Here is a 22,779-nt window from a genome sequence, read left to right as displayed (position 1 = left end):
GCCTCGAAAAAATCTTTGCTATCGAAGTATCGATGAACAATAAATTTTTAAGTACGTAAAGTAAATGAATTTCAAACGAAATGGTATCGTCTCTGTTAAATCACTACATAACACGTTTAATTATTTGTACATTTAAATTGTGGGCGCACACGTGCACACCACTTTTGTTACCATAGTAATTAATTAGATGCTATTGTAATGTATACTGAAAATGAGTTTAAAAAATACCACATATTATTGTAAGGTTTCCGGAAAAGTCTAAAAATACAAGCATATAAAACGTAATGTTGATCATCGCGAACCTGCTCTACTCTGTATTTTTGCACCCTCGTAAGCTTTGTCTTCCCCTCGAGTGGGCACACAACAATAACAACAACGGGCAGACAAATCTTGCATATAATTACGCACGAATCGATCAACAACCACAAGGGTATATATAAGGAAGCTGGGAAAAGACTTTTACTCGAAAAGATGCAGAGCTTTGGTAGCTGGCAGTTCAATTTTGGCAGCGCCAGGGACTCCAACCCTCGCACTCGACCGATTCGCGTGTTGCTCTTGGGCCACCCCGGAGTCGGCAAAACTGGTGAGAGATTTTTCATTGTGATTTCATGACGATCCGCACGTGTTGCAAATCCATGCAATGTTTGTGTTGACTAGTGGACTTACGAACTCCTGACTGCGCGAGATTTGAAGTACTGTAAATAATGATAGCGCGTAATTGTATTGTCAGCATCCCAAGGGGGTGAAAAAAAAAAAAAAAAAAAAAAAAGTGTGTGGCGTTCGTTGTTGTCACGAGTATAAATACAAGTGTTGATTGGATTCCAGTCGCTCTTGTTGTTGTTGTGCGACAATTGCGTTCTTCTTCGAGAAATGTTTCTTTTCGTTAATTGATTATAACCGCTGAAACAAATAATCTTACAGCACGCGAGAGATAAATTAATTTACTCTTTGAATAATATGTGTACTTGAAAACTGATTTCTCTCGAGTTTTGTGTTTTCTTTTTTCTTTCTTTCTTTTTTTTTTTCTTTTTTTTTTTCTTTGACATGTGTAGTTCGTAGATAAAAGTTTTCATTTTATTTTTAACAATAGAAGCAAAGGGGAAGGAATTAAAGCTGTGTGAATTATGATATTGAAAGTTGGTGAGGAGCAACAATAATATTTACAATTATAAGTGACAGTCGGAAATGCTTGATCGAGGAAACGTGTTTGCTCGCGATTACGCATAGTATTATGCGAATCAATGTCGATTTATTTCTAAATTAATGAATCACTGGGCTCTTAGATCGGAATACAATGAGCATCGGACAAATGGCGCAAATAAACTGTTGATGTCGAAATGCAGTTGTACAATGTTTTTATTAGCTGTGGATTGCACAATAGGTATCAACAGCACATATTTTTGAGGCTCAGAGATACTTGATCCGAGGAGTCTAATATTAATACTTCGATTGTCGTTCAAGCACACGAGTGATTCAATTTTACGAAATGGCATATGTTTTCATTTCCGTACAAGACAATGGGGAGAAGTGCTAATAATATTCATTTCCAAGTATTGGCTTACTTAGCATTGATTTTGCCTGTATCATGAAAACTAGAGTACCAGGAGAAGTTATGATGCTTCTGCATGATTGTGATCAATAATTTTTAGTATTTCTCATTGGACATACACCACATTATACTCGTGACACCCGTTCATCCATTGTTTAGATATAAGTAGGCATAATTGTTACATAGACTTTTCAATACTTTGAAGTACCGTTTTTTTTTTTTTTTTTTTTAATTTTAATACTAGAAAAAAAGTTGTTTTTTTTCATCACTACTCAATCAAAATCTGTCTAGAAAAAGGTTGTGTGATGTATCTAGATAAATAAAAACTTATTATAAAACACTTGAACAAATACTTACATACTTTTTATTTTATAAATTTCGTACTCTTAAAAAATATAATTTCTTATTCTGGCTAAGAAAAATTTAGTTCAGCAAATCGTGTTAAAAGTGGTAAAACAAGAAAAAAAAAATATATTCAGCAAACATTAAAGCATTACATACTAAAAAAAGAGTAATGCAAAGTATTTGAACAAGTACCCATGCTTAAGTCTGACAATATTCTATTACTATTAGTTTTGTATACGGCAGCAATCTGAATCAAAGTTTTAAAATGTTGATAATAATAGAAATTAAGCGGCTAAATTTATGCAAAAAAACAAATTTTTTCATCTAAAGCGTGGCTGCTAAATTTTTTACCATAGCAAAAAGTACAACCACACGTTTTTATAAATCTGCAAAATTCAATTAACTGATATTAGCACCATTATATCAGTTTTCTAGCTATTCTTACAGATAATCGTTATTAAGACCATAATAATCACATTTTAAATATAAATGGGCACGATTAAACCGTAGAGAATTTGCAAATGTGGAAAAAATGTTTTTTTTTTTTTTAATTTACAATTTTATTTCGTGACACCAAATGTGCTAGAGTCTTTCACTTTTTAAGATACACCCAAAAAACTGTTTTTCAGTCAGAAGTTTGATTATTTCGAGTCCCACATCTTTCTTGACCACGTATGGATGTAAAATAAAATAACCGCTCGAAAAGTCAAACAACTGATAATAGCTTTTTCTGACTTGTGCAGTCTTGGGAGCGATAAAATTTTCTAGATGAAAAACTGTCAAGTCGTATGTCATTGAAAATGAAGCTACAAATAAAATTTTTAGCCCAATCGGATGTAAAGTTTCAAAGATACCCTTTTTGCCCTGGTAAAAATGCAAGGGTCATCGTAATCGTGAAAAACCAAAAAAATACCTATACGCAAAGTAGTGATCGTTTGAACCATACACGCAACGACAGCCATAGCGGTGCGCTTCGCCAGCCGGCGCTTCATCGGCGAATACGAGCGTGGCGCGGAGCGGATGTACCGGGTGGAGGATCACCTGGCCAGCTGGGAGATAGTCGACCCACCGGGCGAGCTGACGCGGGCACCCACCGAGTCACGGCTACGCTGGGCGGACGCTGTCGTACTCGTCTACTCGGTAACCGATCGCGTCAGCTTCGACGAAACCTGGCGACTGCGCTTTCTTCTCAATCAGGCCCGCAAGTCCAGCAGAAAAGTACCACCACCCGTTGTCGTGCTTTTGGGGAACAAGACCGATCTCGGGGCTCCACCTGGTGGGGACAGGATGGTCACGACGGCCGAGGGCAGGAAGCGAGGCGAGGACATCGAGGCTCAGGACTTTCACGAAGTTTCCGCCCGGGAGTCCTTGGACGAGGTGAGAAAGACTTTAGGGGTGGTGGTAGGGGGGTATTTTAGTGAGGGATTCACTTTGCCAAATATTTACGTTGCCAGTCGATCGGTGTGTTTTTTCGTTCACTCGTTGCACTCGATTGCACTTGGGCATGGTGTTTACTCGTGTGAGCGCCGAGTCCGTCAACAAAACTGATATCACTCGTACGCGGTTTATTAAAAGAAGACGCCCAGACCCCTGTTGTTTAAATATTATGCAAAAGTCATTTTAACAACTCGCTTAGAGACAATTTTTATTGAAATTATTTCCATCGAAATAATTTTTTTGGAACAACTAAAACTTTCCACACGAGTCGCCGATATTAAACTATGCAAAAACTGGTAAATAAAGGACATAACGTGACTTAATTCTCTTAACATCGACCACTTGAAGAATAATAATGTAAAGTAATAGGCATTGAATTTTAGAATTTCGATTCCAATAATGTCGTGAAGTATTTAATTATTAAAAGCAGTTACATACTTACACACACATAAATTGATAAAGTACCTTACTAGTAATGCATTATTAATCATTCGAACATATTTTATTTTTCTATAAATATCATCTAATACAGTTATATACTAGTAGTGCAAGTATATTTTTAAATAAAATTATCACACCATCATATTTTACAAACTATAAATTGAGAAACGACGCAAAAAGTTCTACAGATGTAATTATCTCATCTTAATGATCTACCGAGTACTGTCCATGGTTATTATTTTCAGTAGATAGCAAAACAAGATTCACATGCGGCTCTTCGTCGTTGTCAATGGCAATGGGCGCCGCCTTTAGCTTGACAAACTGTTCGTGTGCTAGTATGTTAACACTAAGCTCGAATAATAAGCCCTTCAATTCCTGGTCGATCTTGTCAGCGCCAGGCTCTACCGCCTGTAAAATATTCATCAAGCTTTCGTATGACTTGTTAAACTCCGCGTAAGAATTTTTCCCATTAACGACAATGTCCTTGTAGGTCCTCTTGGCTTTGAGCATGATCTCGTCTGCCTCTATCTTCACGTCCCTCATACTTTTGCGGACACCGTTGACAACCACGTGATAATCTGTCTTTGTTTTATCGCGCATTTCTAATGCTTTCTCGTACATACTGTCGAACTTCGTTTTGACCAGCCCCCATTTTTTTTTCATATTGTGCCAACTGTTGTGCAATTTTTCCAGTTCGCCGCTCACAATTGCATCCTGTAAAGGTGACCAAACGTCACAAAGTCATTTCACAAAAAAAAAAAAAAAAAAAACAACGTACCATTTAAATGTAGACGATTTGAAAGAAAAAATAAAAAAAATAAAAAATTAGCAACCTTAGCTTCAATGATTTCCAGTTTGAGTTCATCGAGCAGCTTTTTGATCTCGTGATAAAACTCTTCACCATCGGTCTTCAAAGTTTCAATCGACAATTTCAAATCTTTGTAGATCCTGTCGAATTCGTGAAAAGCGTACTCCCCGTCGACGATTATTCGCTTGTAGACTGCCTCGACATCGTTCACCAGTTTCAATGTTTCGTTTTTGGCCTTCGAGAGGTTCTTCTTGATTGTATGAGTGCCCTCCTTGATATCATGCAACTCGTTGATCACCTTCTCGTAGAAGTTGTGGCAGTGCTGCTTCAGCGATAAAAACTTTTCCTTGGCTCTCTGCCAGCGAGAGTGTTTTTCCGGGAGTGCAGTATCGTCTTTCTTGGGCTTGACTGGACACTTTTTTTTTTGCACGTTTGATTTGTTATCTATGTTTATGACTGGAGGGCTCCCATCTGGATGAAGGATCTTGAACAAATTATTATTATTTTTTTAGACTTTGAATTTTTACGATTAATGTTACACGCGTGGAAATGGTTTTCGTGTGGTTTATTTACCTCATTGGAAATTTCATTGGGCTCCGGGGCAGGAAAAGACAAGACCAAACTGACGCCAAGAATCGCGAAAAGTAATGCCTTAAGGAACATGTTGACGATACTCAATGTTCGATTCTCACTAGGCAGCTGTATTTATATCCCCGATTTGCCAGTATTATTAATTTTTTATTTTTGAAATTGATAATTACTCGTCAAACAATATTCTGGAATATTTATTAAGATAAAAATTCATAACGGGACGCACAAGCCACTTGTTAATAATTAGGAGCCATGAGTAGACCTCGTGATGGAAATCATTTGGTTATCGTTTAATCAAGTGTTTAATTACTTTCGAGTTCTTTTACTTTGGATGTAAAAAATTACAGCTTGGCCAAAACACTTTAGTTCAACAGTTCTCTTTAGTTTTGTTTCTCAAGCCAATCCTAAAAAAAAAGAAAAAAAAAAAAAAAAAACAATGTCTTACAAAAGTAGCTTTTTTTAACAAAGTCGATCGTTCGCAGAAACAAAAATCGATGAAAGTTTTCTGGAACTTTTACCTGCACATGTCAAGGGCCATAAAAGATACGACATGTCCAAGTTAGACCTTTTAAATTTATCTGAAGGAGAGGTCGTAGGGTTGCTACTACCAGTACAGTAAACTGAAGTTATCTGAGTTTGGATAAAAATATCATCTTTTTTTTCGACACCTTATCCACATGGCCTTCTTTGCAAAAAAAAATTTCAATTTTTTTTTATTCTTTCAAAAAATAAATTTCATGGGATACACCTCTAAATGTCGGTTTTATAAATGGCTTCATTCAGTGAATTACTTGGGGTAAAGATAAAATTGTGATATCGGTAAAGAGCTGCGAATTCACTATTGGGTCAATAAACTTGTTTCATTTGAAGTAACCAGGTGCCACACACTTACGCAGTGAAACATATTCATACTTTTTCTTATGTTCTATACGTAATTTGCTTCCGATCAATATTTATTTTTCAAGCTAAAGTTCAATACTTGTGAAATTACAATAATAAGAATTTTTTATGATTAGTTCATCGCCATGTGGACCCTCATCTCATTATATCTCAAAATAATTTTAGCATATATTATTATTTTGTATTCAAGTTTCAAAAGATCTTTCGAAAAAATAGTTAATATGCGCATGAATTTTGACGCGCTCTTAAAATTAAACTTCAAAAGTTTCGTTGATTATAAATTTATGAGATATTAAACAAGTGAGAAATAGAAAAATCCAAATATTACAACTGCGAAGCTAAAAAGAAAATGTTAATAAATATTGATAAACAAATGTTACGACAATTTTTTTCCGTAAATGTAAAACTCTGTCTTCGTGAAATTAAAATTTATAAAAAATTCGGAAAATTGACGAAAAATATTTCATAAACGTAACATTTCGTTACGCTACTTGTACCCTTTCGTAAAATGTGAGTCGATACATACTTGTTTACCATCTCTTCAACAAATTTCAGAAGCAAACAAGCGTACACGAAAATTCTATCAAATAGGTCAGACAAATATGCCTATAAATTGTGTCCTCTGGTATAACTTGAGTATATAAAAAAAAAAAAAAAAAAAAAAAAAAAAAATTAGATAAACAGCATTTGAAATAGTTGATATCGCCTACTGGAAGTAACTACTCGTGTGATCAGAGATTAAAAGAGTAAGGTCGTAATCGTAATTTGTACATCACTATTTTTTTTGTAAGAATGACGCTTAGTGGAATTCAAGTAAATAATCACAAGAAGCCCGGACCACTACAGTGAAACTCAAAGGCATATTTCATTCCAACTTATTTATGATATGCTTATCCAGTTATGTAACACGATGACGTACCTACAACTCAAAAAGAAATTATAGAATTTTAACGAAATGCTACAGTAGCGGGTTTGACGAACCTTGGCATATTGTTCAAACGTATTGATATTTGAGCAGATTTTGTGAAATATACTTCGATTTTTCCAGGGAAAGAAGCAGCTGAAATTTTTCAGGCCTTCATCGTTTAGAAAAATTTGCCCGTACGTGAGCTTGAAATTCAAATTTTTTTTTTTTTTTTTTAAATTGTAAATTCATGTAAATTATGTAATACAGTTCATAATTTTTATTTAGTTTTAATAGATTCAAATTTATTTATAATTATGATAAAAAATAGAAAAAAAAGAGAGAATCCAAACATGCGAAAATAAAATGTCCATTTGATGAAAATCAGTTTTTTCCTAACACTCTCAATTTAAACTTTGTTCACGTTGGCGTAGATAAAGCAATAGCTCACCACCAAGTATTTGCACACGGCTGTGAAAAATCACGTGTCTTGGTTACCGCGCGTGTCAGCACTTTTTTTTCTTTTTTTTTTTTTTGGTTTAGACGTAGCGCGTTCTTGTAATTAATTGACTTTATCATTATACAAATAATGGCAATTATCGTATGATGTTTTATCTTTATGTCATGTTGACAGACTCAGAGGAGCAGAAACTTATATTTTTTACTCTCACGTTTTCGCAAGTGTGTATTCTTTATCTCATAGAAATTCATAATAGAATTGATTATTACACTTTATAAAATTAGTTGAATTTCTTTTTACAATTTTTCATTGGCTCAACATTAAAACCTTACCATAATGGCACACTTCTAAAGGCTTATAAGTGAGAGATGAATCGATCGCCTGCCCCTGGGGTCCGCAGTATTTTTCTCGCATAGTTGTCAACTGACTCTCAACAATTTGCGTATGGATGCCATACCCAAGAAAAATAACAAAGAGTACGTAATATAGAGTAGCGTATGGTTGCCTGCGTAATTTTATTTTTGTGTGGTATACTGATGCGAAAAAAAAAAAAAAATATCCATACGAACAGGTAAAAGACCCGAGCCAACGCGTTGAACAAACGCGCCTCTGAAAAAACCAAGCAAAACCAATAAAAGTGATCGTAAGAATGTCTGTGATCGCAGGTCATGGCCGTTTTCGCGAGCACGGCAAGACTCGTGCAGCTCATGCTACCTAGAGCATCACCAGCTACGCCAACGTCTTCGGCCGAGGACCCTTCATCGTCAGCATTTCGACTGCGAGCTTCGACCGACGGCAGTATCGACGCCAGGAGACGACCCCAGCACTCCTTGTTCAAGCGCCGTTCGAGCATATCGTCCAAAGGCGTGCTGCACTAGACGATCGGTGTGTATGGGTATATATATATAATACATGCTCTTTATCCTTAACCAGACTCCTACGGTGATATTAAAAACTCGGTATGGATAATTATTTTATTGACAAACCCCGCAGAGTCCCTATATGACATGTACCGAGAATCGTTGAAACTCCCAGAAGGGGATAACAATCGACTTTCATCCGGGATTTTCCACTGCGTTAATACCGTCCCTGAACGCGTTGGTACCATTACCCGTGTACAGTCCCGAAAAGCTTAATTAGACGTGTGTATATATATATATATATATATATATATATATATATATATATATATATATCTATATATATATCCCTATATTATATAGTTGTATTGACGAAAGTGAGTCTCAGCACCCCATCGATTTACGTAGTTATTTGCTTGTTTTAATGTCATTTTTAATCAAATTATATTTGAGTGAGCTCCCCCCCGCTCCCCCTCCACCTCCCCCCCAATAAAATATTTATCTAATGTTTTACCATCATAAATGTTAAAAAATATTTAGTATCTAAGTCATACCTCGTTTTTAGGGTTTTTTAAGTCACTGATCATAGGTCTCCCTCTATCTATTTGCTTCCCCTTACTCACTATGTGTCTCTGAAGTACCATTATTTGTTTAACTTGATTGAAATCTCTTTCTGGTCCATGTCTACTTTACCCAAATATAAAATTCTTGATTACTTGAGGACTTTATTAAGTAAAAGACAGAATTCAGGAGGAGGTATTATTAAATAGACAAACACAATTAAGCTTTTAAAACAATACTTCCTTCTGATAGCTTAATGTTGTGACATTTTATGTGTCATTTTAACCCATCTGTTCTTTTAAAACCCTTTCCACATTTTTCACATATTTGTTTTTCATGGTTTTTATTACTGAAAAATTTATAGCTAAACAAAATTTTTAATTTCTGATTTATTCTCGGATGCAATTTGAATAAAAATTCTTTTTGGATTCTTACATCTTAATAAAGCAACGTATAATTGTCCGTAAGAGTTGTTTTTTAATATACAATCCTAAAGAATCAAAACTCTGTTTTTCTGATTTTTTAATAAATATAGAACATGCTAATACAAAGGGAAACTGTTTTCTATAGCAGACAAAAGGTAATGATAATAAGGTGCCAGTATTCAATGTTATTCCAGGAATATAAACTTTGCTTTTTTTTCTCCCATAATTATTTCTGCTTCTATATTAAACTTAAATAATTTTGTTATTTTTAATCTTGTGCCTCTACAGAGACCGTCTGATATACTTGAAGTTCTTATTAACACTACTATCATTTATTTTTAATTTTAATTCGTGTAATAGAAGACCCTCTCTAACATTATTTTAAAATACTATTGGAAAATTAATATTTATGTTAATTTAATTATGTTAAGTTAATCATATGTTTTATCAACTCCTTTGTGAGTCACGTATTCTGCTGTTGTGAACTAATTTTCTGCCTGTATTGATAAATACACGAGTAATGTCGTTATTTTGTCTACTCAATCCGTTAGTGGGAGGTTGGCGCACTGAGCGCGCAGGGGGGCGTTAGCCCTACTAGTATATATATATATTGTTTTCTCTACTCTTTTGATAACAAGAAAAACAACTTTCACTGTTCGTACATAATATATACATTCTTGCCCCCCATCTAACTACGGAAATTCCACGCCGGCTGATTACCAAAGGTACACTGTGTATTGTACAATTTTCATTTTATTCATTCGTTTATGACCATTATTTGTTATTTTCTATACATAAATTGATCCCAAAACATCGTTAACACATCACAAAGATAATACAAGCTAGTCCGTATCTCCGTCGCGAGGGCGATTAAAAACAAACAAACAAACAAACAAATGAACAACTCGTGTTAAAAAAAAAAAAAAAAAAAAAAAAAAAAAAACACTTATCAGCTCGTATATATATAACATAGCTTTGACAGTCACTCGAAACCGGGCATCATCAGCCGTGCCTGAGTGCCGCGACGAGGGCTCTCCCGTCTCCTTCCTTGATGGCCGCTCTGCAGCGCTGAACGGCGTTGGTCGCTGCTTTTCCCACTGAAACCAAAAATCCCACAAGTCCCGCAAACTCCCCTCGGTAAGTAGGAAACAGGCAAAAAAAAAACAAAAAAAAACAAAGGGCAAACCTCGTAGACGCGAGGCGCTCTGCACGCCAACGTTGAGCTCCCTAAGCGCCGCGACGAGATCGGCAAAGCTCCCGGAGCGTATCTCGTGGTCGCGCAACAGGTCGCCATTGACCTCCCTCAGCTCGGCCAGCCTCGCCCTCATGCTCCCAAAGTTCTCCCGTATCCTCGCGTCCTCCAGCTGCAGCACCAGGCTCTTGACCACGTTCGAGCTGCCCGCGGTCTCGGCCTGTAGTCGCGCCTCCGCCTCCTTGTACCCTGAAACCACGCGACAAAGAAACTTGTTATACATATATACTTCCCGTGGGTGGGAACGAGAGCGCGTAACGGACCCTTGAGCTTGTGGAGGGCGTCGAGCATGCACTCCTCCTCGCGGGGGAATTTCGCCTCGGAGCCGAGTTCCCGGAGCCCGAGGTACGAAGCGAGCGACTGAACGACGTCCCCGGCGAAGGTTGGGTCCTCGGTGCGTAAGGTCAGCTTGCCAGAGGAGTCGACCTCGATACAGTGGGGCTTTTCATCCCGTAAGCCACGCAACCAGATCTCCAAACTCCCGGCTTCCGGGCCGATCTCCAGCACTTGTATGTCGCTCGAGATGACCAGGCACTGGTTCAGCCACAGCGCCACTCGTTGAGCTCTCTCGGCTATCTGGTATCTCACGTTGTTATAGTATAATATACATTCACATATGTAATATATTGATGTACCTGTATATATATATATATGTAATTAATTATTACGTACTTCAGCCACGAGACCGCACTCCAGGAGGGTTTCCGGGACGTTGTATGGCCGGGGTGTGGCCTCGTACATGCAAAACTCGGGCAACTGGTGGGTCAACTCGAGGACCATGAGGAGCTCGGAATTTGGAGCTCCGAGGCAAGTTTTCACGTGGACGTTGATCGGTCCGTTCTTTGGAAAGCGCAGGGGGATCTCGAGCTCGCCCTGGGGCTTGGTGGGGTGGGCTACCATGCTCTCGCCCTCGAATATCCCCTCGGCGAACACCATCGCGTAGTATATCTGCAACCGTGCGTGTACTTTTGACAACGGGGAAAAAACCGTTCCGATTTCCGAGCGAAATCCACTCACGAACAATCCGGGCCCGGAAGCCAGACCAAGGCGCACCGCGCCGCGAGCCGAAGCTATGCTGACCGCGAGCTTGGAGCCCAGGTAGTAGTTGGACTCGGAGGCAGTTCGCTGGCGCAGCTCCATCTGCAAGGAGTGTTTTTTCAACAATAGCTCCCGGTACACGTCCCCCGGCTCCGGCGGCTCGATCGACGTCCCCGTCGCGTATCCCCTAACTGCATCAGAACAACCGTGTATTCACCATCATCCATGATGTATGGGGAGAAAAACAGTGGAAGCAAGTTATCCAAGTATAGACGCACTTTCCCCGGCAACGGTCAGCACGATGAGGTCCGATCGACCGGTTTTCCGGTAGTCTGCCTCGGCGAGCCCCGCGATCGGGGCGTTCATCTGCACCTTGAATATCACCTGGCCGTTGGAGCACGACCGGGCGTCCACTTTGCCGCTGCTCCAGCCGGTCAGCAGCTCCATTGTACCGTCGCCGTTCAGGTCGAAGGTTCGCGTCGCCACCACCTTGTGCTTGGACTATATACATGGGCAGATTCGGCTAGTACAAATATATGTATATGGTCACGAGGAAAATTGGGTAAATTATACTTTGATGCGCCACTGTATGTGCCCGGAGTCGTAGACACCGAGAGTCCCGTTGCCCTCGATGCGAGTCGCGTACGCGAATCTCCTGCTGGCCAGCGCGAGCAGCGCCACGATCGGCGCGTTCTCCGTCGTCTTCCACAGGATCGCGTCTGCCTTTTGGGCCATGATCGTGAAATCCGAGGTCCCCGAGAGCAGCTGTTGAAATAACAAAAACCACAACGTTGAAAACCCCATAGTTATACCATAAATATATATATATATTAGTCGTGGTGCATTATGCATACTTCGTTGTCATCGTCGCCGTTGAAGTCGACGAGCGCGAGAGCGGTGACCCTGTCCCTGGCCACCGTCCAGTAGACCTCCTCGCCTTGGCAGTCGAGGGCGATGATCGAGCAGTTCCCGCCGATGATGGCCACCTGGCCCGGAAGCCAGCCCAGTTTGCCTATCGTTATGCAGTAGGCACCGTCCGGTAGCTGGAAAAAAAAAAAAAAATAAAAGGTGACGGGCCACACGTATTCACCATGTGCACGATATATCGAGAGTATGTATACCTCTTTGTAGAACAAGTCCGCGTTGTCCTCGACCTGGTAAGCGAGAACGTGGGTCGACGTCCCGATGAGCAGCACGTCCCTCTCCTCGTCTCCAAAGCGTCCGGCGCACAGTGCCGTCACCTGCGATGTTGTGGTCCAAAGTAGGTGTACATATAATTACATTGAAACAGAAAAAAAAAAAAAAAAAAAAAAATGAAACGCACCTGCCTACCGATCTGGAGTTCGGCGATCTCTCCGGTCCAGGTGAGCCTGGCCTCGGTGTTGAGCCCGTTCGAGGTGGGGGCCTCGCGATGGGGACTGTGCACGAGGACGTTACCAGCTGACGTGGCGACGGCCAGGCAGGCGTGACTACCGTCGAACTTACCGCTGGCTGCTAGTCCAGCTTCGACCCGGCGCTGGAGGTTCAGGGAGAACGTCGCCATGGCTCATCGGCTACGTGGCAACGCGACGCCGTGGTCGCGACAACAATAAACTCGCGGTGGTCTTTGCTTTGTTTATCGATCGGTGAGCCGGTTTGGTGTTTTTTACACATAATATGGGGTCTTGTGTATTATCGATCGCGTGGTTTTTTTTTTTTTTTTTTGTACGGGGAAGCGTTTGCGGAGGGTGTGGGGGAAAAAAGTCAAACGTTTCGAGTTCTTTAAATACGAATTTATTGTACTTTTTCTTTACAAGGCCGCTCGCGTGTCGTTGAAGAATTTCATTCGTTCATTTTGTTCTTGAGGCGTATTTTTTTTTTTTTTTTTTTTTTTTTTTTAACATGTTAAGTGTTAGAAAAATATAAAAGTCAGATCTCGTACGTTACGACAATCGAACAAACTGCGTAAATGTCATTGTATAAAAGCTCGTTACTTCCTAAGTAGATACAAAAAAATTGTCTCTTTATTTGTTTTATACTTAAGCTGTCCAAGTCTAATGCGATTTTAAGCGCATTGTCTTTATTGCTAGCATTAAAATACTTCATATATAAAATTCTCTATAAATAATGGACGGACTGGTGTTTTGAGCCACACTTTTGTTAAAAGAGTGTTTTCAATACTGCTACACTTGCTATCGCTAAAGAGGATATTGTTAAGCTGGTGGCGGAATTACATCTGTGGTGGAAGTAACAGAAACACCATGTCACTTCATCGTAGTATTGCCTGCGAATATCCAATTCAGCAATTGAATTGTTGACGTAATGGCCCAAATGAACATCAACAGCTGCTGGTCTGCAGCCTTCAAACTTGTCTGCTGGGATGTCTGTTCTGAATCCTTTGACCGCACTAAGGCACTCCCTTGTGATGACAGATTCGGCTAAAAAGTAATTTTTGTATTAATCAAAACATGATTACGTTTGCATTACAGAAATGAAATTACCTCCTTTTCTTTCGACAATTTTTACGCATTCGTCGTCGTGCTCTGGACATGTTTCACCCCACCAATCATACCAAAGCCAGTTGAAGTCAGTTCCACATCCTGGTTGATTACTAGTGCATCGATAACAATTCAGGGCATCACCTGTAAATTATTTCTTTCAATATAACTCTTATAAAATTCATTGACAGATAACGTTAAATAAAATCGACTTGTAATGAATCAACAATAAGATGACACTTGTTGATATTGGTGAATAAAAAACAATAAAAACTAGAAGTTCTGTGAGAAAAAATTGAAATTGACGATGATAGTTGGATACTTAAAGTAAAATTGAAAACACTTGCTATTGTTATTTGTTAATTGAATAAAAGTTTTTTGCGGAAAAACCACGCCCCCATGTTAGGTTAAGGAAAATCGGAGTAAAACAATTAACGTTTTACGATGATATATATACTCACCTTTTTGTACGAATGTAAAAAATAATAGAAAAATGCACACTACTGATTTTAACATTTTGTTTGATTAACAAAAAAATATTTTAAGTTAAAAAATTTACAAAAAACATTGAGTTTCAGTGGCGTCGTCAACTCACAAAAATAAACTGGATCGCGATTATAATAGATCGGTAAGGTAGTGATTGACCTTATGTCATACAAAACAAAATTTGAAGTACATGTTCAGTAGCAATGAACAAATATATTACATTCGTATTTTAATTGAATGAAAAATAAGCCTCAGTAATTCATACAATTAAAAAAATAACAAGTCAATAAAAGATAAAACGTATTTTTAAGTCAAAGACAGCATTGAAGAAAGTACGAAATTAAACAGTATAAACTTTATTTCGTTTATAGTCATAATTGAGCTCAGATTTTCCTTGCATTATTGTGATGGTGAAATAAAAATAAATACAATGAATATTCCTTGACTCTTTGAATAGTCTTGTAATTGTTGATAATGGCCATTTTAGTGGCCTTGCTCTCTTTTTCACAAAGTGCACGAAAATGTACAAAATAAAGACTTGCCAAACACAAGTTAAACAAGTTGTAAATGATTACTGTCTTTGAATAGCAGCAGCAGCACCACCACCACCATTACCACCACCTGCAGCATCTGGGTTGGTAGCAGATGACAACACAAAGAATATGACTGCTGGTACTATGTACATCCACTGAAAAGAGAAAAAATTGCTATTGAAAATGCTCAGTACACAATACATGCTTGATACATCAATGTCAAATTAGGTACTTACATATTTAGCAAAGAAAGTCTTATTATTGTATTTTGCATCTCCGCTTTCCCTAGCCTGCTTTTCCTTTTCAATTTTTTGTATATAAGAAAATGTGTCAGGTGCTGGGCCACCATCGGGATATCTGATTTCAACATCAGTCATAAATTTATTATTAATAGAACCTTTTGAATCTTGTACACAAGGACCCTTAGCCAATATATTAACTGCTACAGGTTCACCTGTGCTGTCCAACCACACATGAATGGAGTCTTGAAGATCAGAGCCAACTAAATTACACTAAAATAGTTTCATATTAATACAAATCAATGAATCATTCGATTTGCTACTTGTAAAATTGTAAATTTACACTTACAGCTAAAATAGAAGCCAAGAAAGAAGTTTCACTTCCAGTTGATGTCTTAATTGTTGCTCGTAATAAATACTTGTGATTGTTAGCAGCAAGTTTCAATAATTTGTTCTGGTCAACGGCAGTCAACGCTGGCTGGGTTATTACAAAAGATCCACTGCGTATACTGGAAACTGTAATGTTACCCCTCTCTGTGAAATCTGATTGTGTTTTGGAACTCAGAGCATGGGACAGTCTAATTTGCAGCCAACCATCGTAATCTAACTCGCTCTGAAAAAAATTAACAACGATATAGGTAAAAAATACTATGATAACATTGACTGTAAAATTTTTAATACTCACAGCTGATGCCAGTAAAAATGAACTAAGGAATAATAACACTGACTGGTAGTACGGAGACATGTCGACTAATAAGACTAGGATATTCTGACGTTTGAACTAAAATATTTACTAACAAATTAGAAACATAACTTTACACTAGAACGATTCACGAAGGCGATCTCTCTCACTTTTTTGTCTAATCTCTGCTGGTTCTTTTTAACATGTTTTAAGGTTATAGCTTTTATTACTTTGAATTAAACAATTCGGGACGACGTAAAATTACGGCGGTACTGTAGTCTGCAGCAGTGCATTATTTACAGTGAGTATATATATATATACTGAGTGCACGACTGCACGTACTGTATATATGTATGTGTGCGCAGCGCAGACGACGGATTTTGAATTCTCTTCTTCAGTCTTTCTTTCCCCTTTTCCCATGCATTCACGAATCCCCATGTAAAGTTGATGGCCAAACAAATGTTGTTTTTGTTTATTTATTTAATAGTGTACCGTATTGATTGTTTTTTATTGCCTAAAACAGTTTAACTCATCAAGTCTCGTCTCGTCCGTTCAACAAGGTTTGTGCTCTTGCAAAAAATGAAATATTTCATATTGTTTGGTGAAATTAAGTTCATACTTGTATCAAATAGGTTAGCTTTAGGATAACATTGATAAATCTCTTTTTCCTCAATTGAGATGGAAGGACAGAATATGTCAAATGTCAGTCAAACATTCCGGAATGGCAAAAGAAAAATCAGCTTGTCGAGTGTTGAAAGTAGTCGAAGTTGCAGATCTCCGTTCACAGGTTTGGATACAGAAGATAATGTAAATGAAACTCCGAAACGTCAGAAGGTCGACAATTCGTGCGATGGGCTTTCTGTTGCCAGTGATGTGGACTCCATACCGTGCAGTCCTTGGGAGATCAGACGAATGAAAGGAGAAGTACGTTGAAATGTGTACTTACTTTAATTAATGATCATTAAAATAATGAAATTTGTTTCAGGTTATTGCATTGAAAACTAAAGTGTCTCACCTAGAGGACACTATTGAGCATTTGCACAAAGTCCGTCGTGAAGTGGAAGAGGTTTGCCACAAAGAAAAGCGGCTGCTGGAAATAGAAATTGCAAGGGATAAGGACACGATAAAGCAGTTGGAGCTGAGGCTCGACTTCAGCAGAAAGTCGGCTCAAGAAGCCAAAGTCGCACATGCACATGCTGAAAAAAATTTATCCGAGGTTTTTAGATTTTCATCATTTGCCAACATATTTGATGATAATACATTTTTCATGATTTAAATGGTTGTTTCAGATGAAAATGAAAATGGAAAAAAAAATATTGACACTGATGGAGGATAATTCAAAACTTTCAGAGGAACTCAAAAAATGTGCAAATAATGATGTCAAACCTGATTTCAATGTTTTAAGAACAGAAAATAAGACTTTGGCTCTGGAGGAGCAACTAAAAGCCACTCAGCAGAGAGTTTCTGAACTCGAAGTGAAGCTCAGGGAAGCTGGTAAGAATTTACAAACAATCGAAGTGCAGAATGCCGAAATACAATCTTTGAAAGTAAAAGTTGAGACTCTGGAGTCCGAAAAAACCATCTTTGAAGAGAGTAAAAAATTCATAAACAGAGCAGCCAGAGCATCTGAACTTGAGAAGGAGCTTCAGCACGCAAAAGAAATCATACGATCACTGAACGAATCTGTCAAAGGAAAGCTGCTTTTAGAAGAACAAATGGCAACGATAGAGCATAGACTGCAGCGCACTGAGAATCTTGAAAGACAAATAACCCAATTGGAAGTCACGCGAGGTGAACTTCTTGCGAAAATTTCTGATTACGAAGCTATTGGAATTTCGGGGGGACCAACTGCAGTCAAACGAGAAATTAACCGGTTGCAGTTAGCCGAACTCACTTTAACCGCTGAAGAAGGCCAATTGAGGTCAAAAGTGGATTCCCTCAAAAGAGAATTGCAAGACGCCCAGAGAAAGATTGAAGAAACAAAAAAACAACTCGCAGAAACAGTCGGCTCTAATGAAAGATTGTCAAGATTCATCAGCAGGCTCCAGAAAAAAACGTCACTAGTAACCAGAGAAAGAGACAGCTATAGGCAGCAGCTGGACACATATGAAAAGGAAATAACTGCATACCAAAACACTGAAGTTGCTCCCAATATATCAACCGAGAGGATTCCAGCTCTGGAACGCGCGATAGAAGGCTACAAGGAATTGGTGTCAAAGTATGAAGCTGATTTGGAAGCCCTAGAAGGAAGGAGTCAAAAGGATGAAATTAAAAAGTTGAAAGACGAGATCGACAAACTTAAAGGCGAACTCGAGTACCGTGCACTGAAAGGCGATTTCAATATAAACTCGAAAATCTTACACTTCAAAATGAATCCAGCAGCCATAGCCATGCAACAAGCCGAGGAAAAACAAAAAGCCCTGCTGGAGGAAGTCGAGCGTCTTCGCATAATCGTGTCTTCCGGATCCTACTCTGGTACAGCTCCTACTTCCTCCCTCCAAGCTCAAGGTGAAAACTTAGGATTACAAATCCTCAAGCCTCCGCTGACCGAATAATACGTTTGTTTTATTTTAATTATAGAAATCGCGGAACTTCAGCAAAAACACGACCTCAAAATACAACGTCTGAAAGAGGCGTTCAAGGCTTCCTCGCACGAGTACCGGCAAGCCTGTTATCAGTTGTTCGGATGGCGAGTCGACAGGACGAAGGAAGGCCAATACAAATTGTCAAGCCAGTATGCAGAATCACCGGATGATTACTTGTTCTTTATAGTCAACGAGGATGGCGTCAACATGATTGAAACGCCATTTTCCTCCACTTTAACCACGTTCATTGAACGTCACTTGAAACTTCAGCACAGCGTACCAATGTTCCTCAATGCTGTGCAGTCGGATCTGTTTGATCAACAGACAACGACTAACGTAATTGCAACTTGCGCGTGAGATGTAATTTTTTTTTTTTTTTTCTTTTCTATGTCATAGGATAGTGATAATTTTGTACGATAAATGTAAACACATGCTAATTTAAGTAATTGTATTGCCGTGTAATTTGAAATTTACTGCCGGCATTTATTTTTTATTTACTTTATGTAATAAATTATATGAAAAATTGTACAAATAAATAAGCTACATTTAGAAATTATTACATTTCATTATACTAAAACAAAATAATTCTCATATAAAAGTATTAATTTGTTAGTAAAAGTCATTGACGATTTTTTAATTATTTTCATGTGCCCTCACGAGAAAGCAACAATGACTTGAATTAAAAACATCTCTGTTCTCTGTGGTATATCCATTAACAAATAGAAAAAAACAAAAACAAAGGGAACGTCAAGGAATGCTCAAGTACTATATACCAATGAGTCCAATAAATAAAGAGGACAAACTGCAGTACGGCGTCTAAATTTTTAAAAAGGAGCGTTCAGGGCCCGTGCCAGCAACGACAGCCAAAAAGTTCATCAGCTCACCCAACTCTTTTTTTTTTTTTTTTTTTTTTTTTTTTTTTACATACGAAGAAATTCATTCCAGAGGTGTGTCAACCACACCACTCCAAGAGGATAAGAGCAAGCATTGGGGGGACGCGGCGTTGCTAAAACACCGTTTCATTGCCGTAGTAATTTAATGAACTAAGTAAAAATATTTGTCTCTCCCTCCCTCCTCGGTGGTCGGAGACTTGGCACCGTATAATAGAAAAAGGTTCGTACTTCGGCTACACTGGATACACGATCAGACTGCAAATGAGCGTTACCAGTGCACGGACAGTTATAATCGATCGACGCCTCCCACGAGTGCCTTCCCACGTGGATGGGCTGTCTCGTTACAGCAAATTTTATCAGGGCTGATGTTAGCAAGGAGGAGCCAAGAGTAGGACATCCTCGTTAAAAGTACAATGGGCTATTTTTTTGATGCAAAGTTCCCCTCCAAACAATGAAAATAAAAGGGCAGATAAAAATAATGGAAAATAAGTAGAGGCTCAAATTCTGGTTTAGTACGGTTTTTTCATTTTTTTTTTTTTTTTTTTTTTTCTGTTCCTTTTAGAAATCGTGTATGTTTGTGTGTTTTAAGTTTGGCGATAAGTGGAAGGAAATAATCATTAAAACATTTGCTGATTCGCCGATGGCATACTTACAATAATACTGAAATATTTTACTGGAAAATTGTTTTTTTTTTCTTTTTTTTTTGTTCTTTTTTAGGAGGGAAATCAGGGTTATTAAACACATGTTTAAAACTGTTTACAACTAGCACATAATTTCCATCAACAGAATGTATATGTATAACTTTTGCGTCCGACCAAACTCGAATATTACTACTTTTAAGGAAATAACGGGATTTTGTTGTTTTCCTTCGCTCTGCCCGTCTCCTGTAAATGTAGCCTAATGTTTCCAGCCAACGAAATTCACTTTCCTGCTGTATACTACGTCCAACAGGGGGAAATAATGAGAAAGAGGCGGGTAGCTCAATTAGTCGGTGAAATTAAAATTGAAATTTAAAATCCTTGGCGTGGCTTGATAAGCTCTCGCAACACTCTGAAAACCGCTATTTTTAACCATCTGTTTTTAGAATGAACTTGAAAAAAAAAAAAAAAAAAAGCTCAAAAAATACAACGACAATTTATCAAACGCAAACAAAACGAAATGCATTAAAATTAATTTTTTCCATCAACATCGTGGTCGCGCTCCCGTAGCGCATTCGTTAATTAAGGGCTACTATTTTTCGTGGCACTTGCTGCAGTTGCGCAATTCCTCATTCCATTTCCCGACTCGATTGTTATTAGTGCTCGTAATTTATCAAAGCGAACTACATTGCACGGATCCTCGAGCTTCGTTTCATGTTATTTTCGAGAGAAACCCGCCGAACAAAAGTATTAATTGACTGTTGCAGTACTTTTGTTGAATTTTGGCGAATGCGCGTGCCAATCATTCATCATATAAATGTGCATTACGTCCTTTGGAAAGGGTGCCGTGCACGGATGTTGTCAAAACTGAGAATTGAAAAAAAATTTATCGCTACTCGTGGATAATGTTGTCTGTTGTAGGATAACACAATATATTTAATGGTTTGAAAATAACGTATGGCCATCAGGTGGAAAATAAAGTTGTACAGGATGTGAGTACTTTCAAGAAAGTACTCGTTAAACAGTACTCCGAAATTGAAAAAAAAATCAATTTTTGTCCTCTAAATGAGAACTAAAAAAACGTAAAAACACGTGTGACATGCATGTTTCGAGCCTTTTAGATTTTCAATTTTCATACTTTAATAACATCGTCAATTTTATGAGATGGTATCAGGATATGAGATTTTTTTTAAGGAAAAATGTAGATAATCTTCTCGGAAATTTTTTACAAACCCCGAAAATCTCGAGCTAAAAGTATACAGTTTCGAAAAATAGCATTATTTTTACAGCAACTTGTATCAACATCCCATTAAAAAGCTGTTAAGTTCCAGCAAAAACGGCTAGGAGCATCCACCACTTGGAATAAACCTATAGTGATTAAAAAAAAAAACGTACGATTACTTACAGTACAGGTCCCTCGCATGCCAGCATAATACTCTCGCATATTGCAAGCACCATCATTAGTGATTATAATCGCGTTTAATCGCAAACTCACCGCCAAGCCTCGCGGCTTTCTGATGCCCCGACCCTTTCCTCCCCCGCCGCTCGTGACTCCTCGGCTTCTCTGCATATAACTACATACATTACACACGTGTGTTTGTATGTAATTATGTAGCCTTTCTCTCGATCTATTTGGTTACCACTTTTGCTTGACCCGTGAAAAATTTGTCCAGGTAATCGAGCCAATTTGCGTCGATGCAGAGATTTTGCGCTACGGAAGATTTAGTCCTTAATGAAACTTTTTTCGATTACAAGTCGCTGAAAAATTTGAATGACTATATTAACTTTGATTTTCTCACGTCAATAGCAACACACTTATACACAACTATAAATCAAGAGGGAAAAAAAAAGAAAAATTTCAAATAGGTACTACAGACGTCTCATCCTCCACTTGACATTCCGGGACATTGTCAAGATATTCGGAATCCATATAGGTAAGGATGAAAATAGGGTAATAAGTAAGACGAGAAGCGAGAGATAACAAAGAAGGACATGTATATATGTACTTATGGGTGGACGAGGGAGGCTCCTCCTCTCGAAGGAAGATAATCAATCGCGACAAGAGTCAAGCAGTATCTTATCAAAGTTGGCCCATCTTCGGAGGAGCGGCGGGAAGAAGAAAACATGAGAGAGAGAGAAAGAGGCAGTGGGGCAAAGTTGGCCAGTGGCTAAGGGGTGGCTATAGCCGCTGGACTGTAACTTCCACCTTACACCATATACATGTACCTCCCCGCGCGTGTGCACTTTGGCCAACTTTGCTGATCAGACTTGGTAACGTGACATGGGAGGACTCGAAGAATACGAGGGGAGACGCTCGGCTGTCCAACAGCACACACTCGCGTGTTGCCCGTAGCTGTTCGATAAGAAGCTTTTTTTTTTTTTTTTTTGCGGAATTTTCCAGACTCAGAGTTTCGGAATTTGTAAAATCAGGTGTGAGAGAGTAGAGGAGCACGGAATTTCACGCTGAGCTTTTATGCACATTTACTTCACATCACTTAATTGCGACTTGTAGGATTGAAAGGAAATTCTTATCTACCGTTTGATTGTGTTTTATTTTATTGCTCTGAACTTTTATACTTTAGCCTAAAGAATCTTTAACTATTTCATACAACGAATATTATGAAAAAATTCACAAAATTCACATCAAAGTCTTAAAAATTAACAACTGGTTGGAC

At 38.4% G+C, this 22,779-nt stretch overlaps 5 protein-coding genes across 6 annotated transcripts; 2 read left to right on the top strand and 3 right to left on the bottom strand.

Annotated features, from left to right (window-relative positions):
- The first annotated feature begins 471 nt into the window (after nucleotides 1-471).
- LOC106638707 (ras-related and estrogen-regulated growth inhibitor) lies at nucleotides 472-11,330 on the top strand. Its single transcript, XM_014352028.2, has 4 exons — nucleotides 472-583; nucleotides 2,853-3,271; nucleotides 8,101-8,320; nucleotides 11,211-11,330. Exons 1-3 carry the CDS (start codon nucleotides 472-474, stop codon nucleotides 8,311-8,313), a joined length of 744 nt encoding a protein of 247 aa, XP_014207514.2. The 3' UTR covers nucleotides 8,314-8,320; nucleotides 11,211-11,330.
- LOC106638766 (BBSome complex member BBS2) lies at nucleotides 10,275-13,114 on the bottom strand. The gene is made up of 10 exons (XM_014352103.2): nucleotides 12,896-13,114; nucleotides 12,693-12,812; nucleotides 12,426-12,614; nucleotides 12,145-12,336; nucleotides 11,850-12,072; nucleotides 11,551-11,762; nucleotides 11,206-11,481; nucleotides 10,797-11,109; nucleotides 10,468-10,722; nucleotides 10,275-10,378 (listed from the first exon to the last, which is right to left on the bottom strand). The coding sequence occupies exons 1-10, from the start codon at nucleotides 13,112-13,114 to the stop codon at nucleotides 10,284-10,286; spliced, it is 2,094 nt and encodes a 697-aa protein (XP_014207589.2). The 3' UTR covers nucleotides 10,275-10,283.
- Nucleotides 13,115-13,427: 313 nt separating this feature from the next.
- Nucleotides 13,428-14,628, bottom strand: crim (QVR superfamily protein crim). Its single transcript, XM_014352100.3, has 3 exons — nucleotides 14,510-14,628; nucleotides 14,052-14,192; nucleotides 13,428-13,988 (listed from the first exon to the last, which is right to left on the bottom strand). The coding sequence occupies exons 1-3, from the start codon at nucleotides 14,562-14,564 to the stop codon at nucleotides 13,711-13,713; spliced, it is 474 nt and encodes a 157-aa protein (XP_014207586.2). The 5' UTR covers nucleotides 14,565-14,628; the 3' UTR covers nucleotides 13,428-13,710.
- Nucleotides 14,629-14,874: 246 nt separating this feature from the next.
- On the bottom strand, nucleotides 14,875-16,259 carry EMC10 (ER membrane protein complex subunit 10). Its single transcript, XM_014352098.2, has 4 exons — nucleotides 15,992-16,259; nucleotides 15,656-15,919; nucleotides 15,304-15,579; nucleotides 14,875-15,222 (listed from the first exon to the last, which is right to left on the bottom strand). Exons 1-4 carry the CDS (start codon nucleotides 16,049-16,051, stop codon nucleotides 15,106-15,108), a joined length of 717 nt encoding a protein of 238 aa, XP_014207584.2. The 5' UTR covers nucleotides 16,052-16,259; the 3' UTR covers nucleotides 14,875-15,105.
- A 162-nt stretch (nucleotides 16,260-16,421) lies between these two features.
- Nucleotides 16,422-19,118, top strand: Mad1 (Mitotic arrest-deficient 1). Of its 2 annotated transcripts, none has more exons than XM_014352090.2 (5): nucleotides 16,422-16,548; nucleotides 16,667-16,912; nucleotides 16,974-17,204; nucleotides 17,278-18,496; nucleotides 18,569-19,118. In XM_014352090.2, exons 2-5 carry the CDS (start codon nucleotides 16,667-16,669, stop codon nucleotides 18,928-18,930), a joined length of 2,058 nt encoding a protein of 685 aa, XP_014207576.2. In that variant the 5' UTR covers nucleotides 16,422-16,548; the 3' UTR covers nucleotides 18,931-19,118. The 2 variants fall into 2 exon arrangements, with proteins under 2 accessions (XP_014207576.2, XP_014207577.2); XM_014352091.2 differs by having other exon boundaries at nucleotides 16,621-16,912.
- The last annotated feature ends 3,661 nt before the right edge of the window (nucleotides 19,119-22,779 follow it).

The sequence above is a fragment of the Copidosoma floridanum genome, unplaced genomic scaffold, assembly GCF_036245765.1.
Source record: "Copidosoma floridanum isolate Cflo_tuat_1 unplaced genomic scaffold, Cflo_Japanese_pri ptg000030l, whole genome shotgun sequence".
Taxonomy (NCBI): Eukaryota; Metazoa; Arthropoda; class Insecta; order Hymenoptera; family Encyrtidae; genus Copidosoma; species Copidosoma floridanum.
The sequence above is the reverse complement of the archived record's forward strand: the minus strand, read 5'-3'. Positions and strand labels throughout refer to the sequence as shown.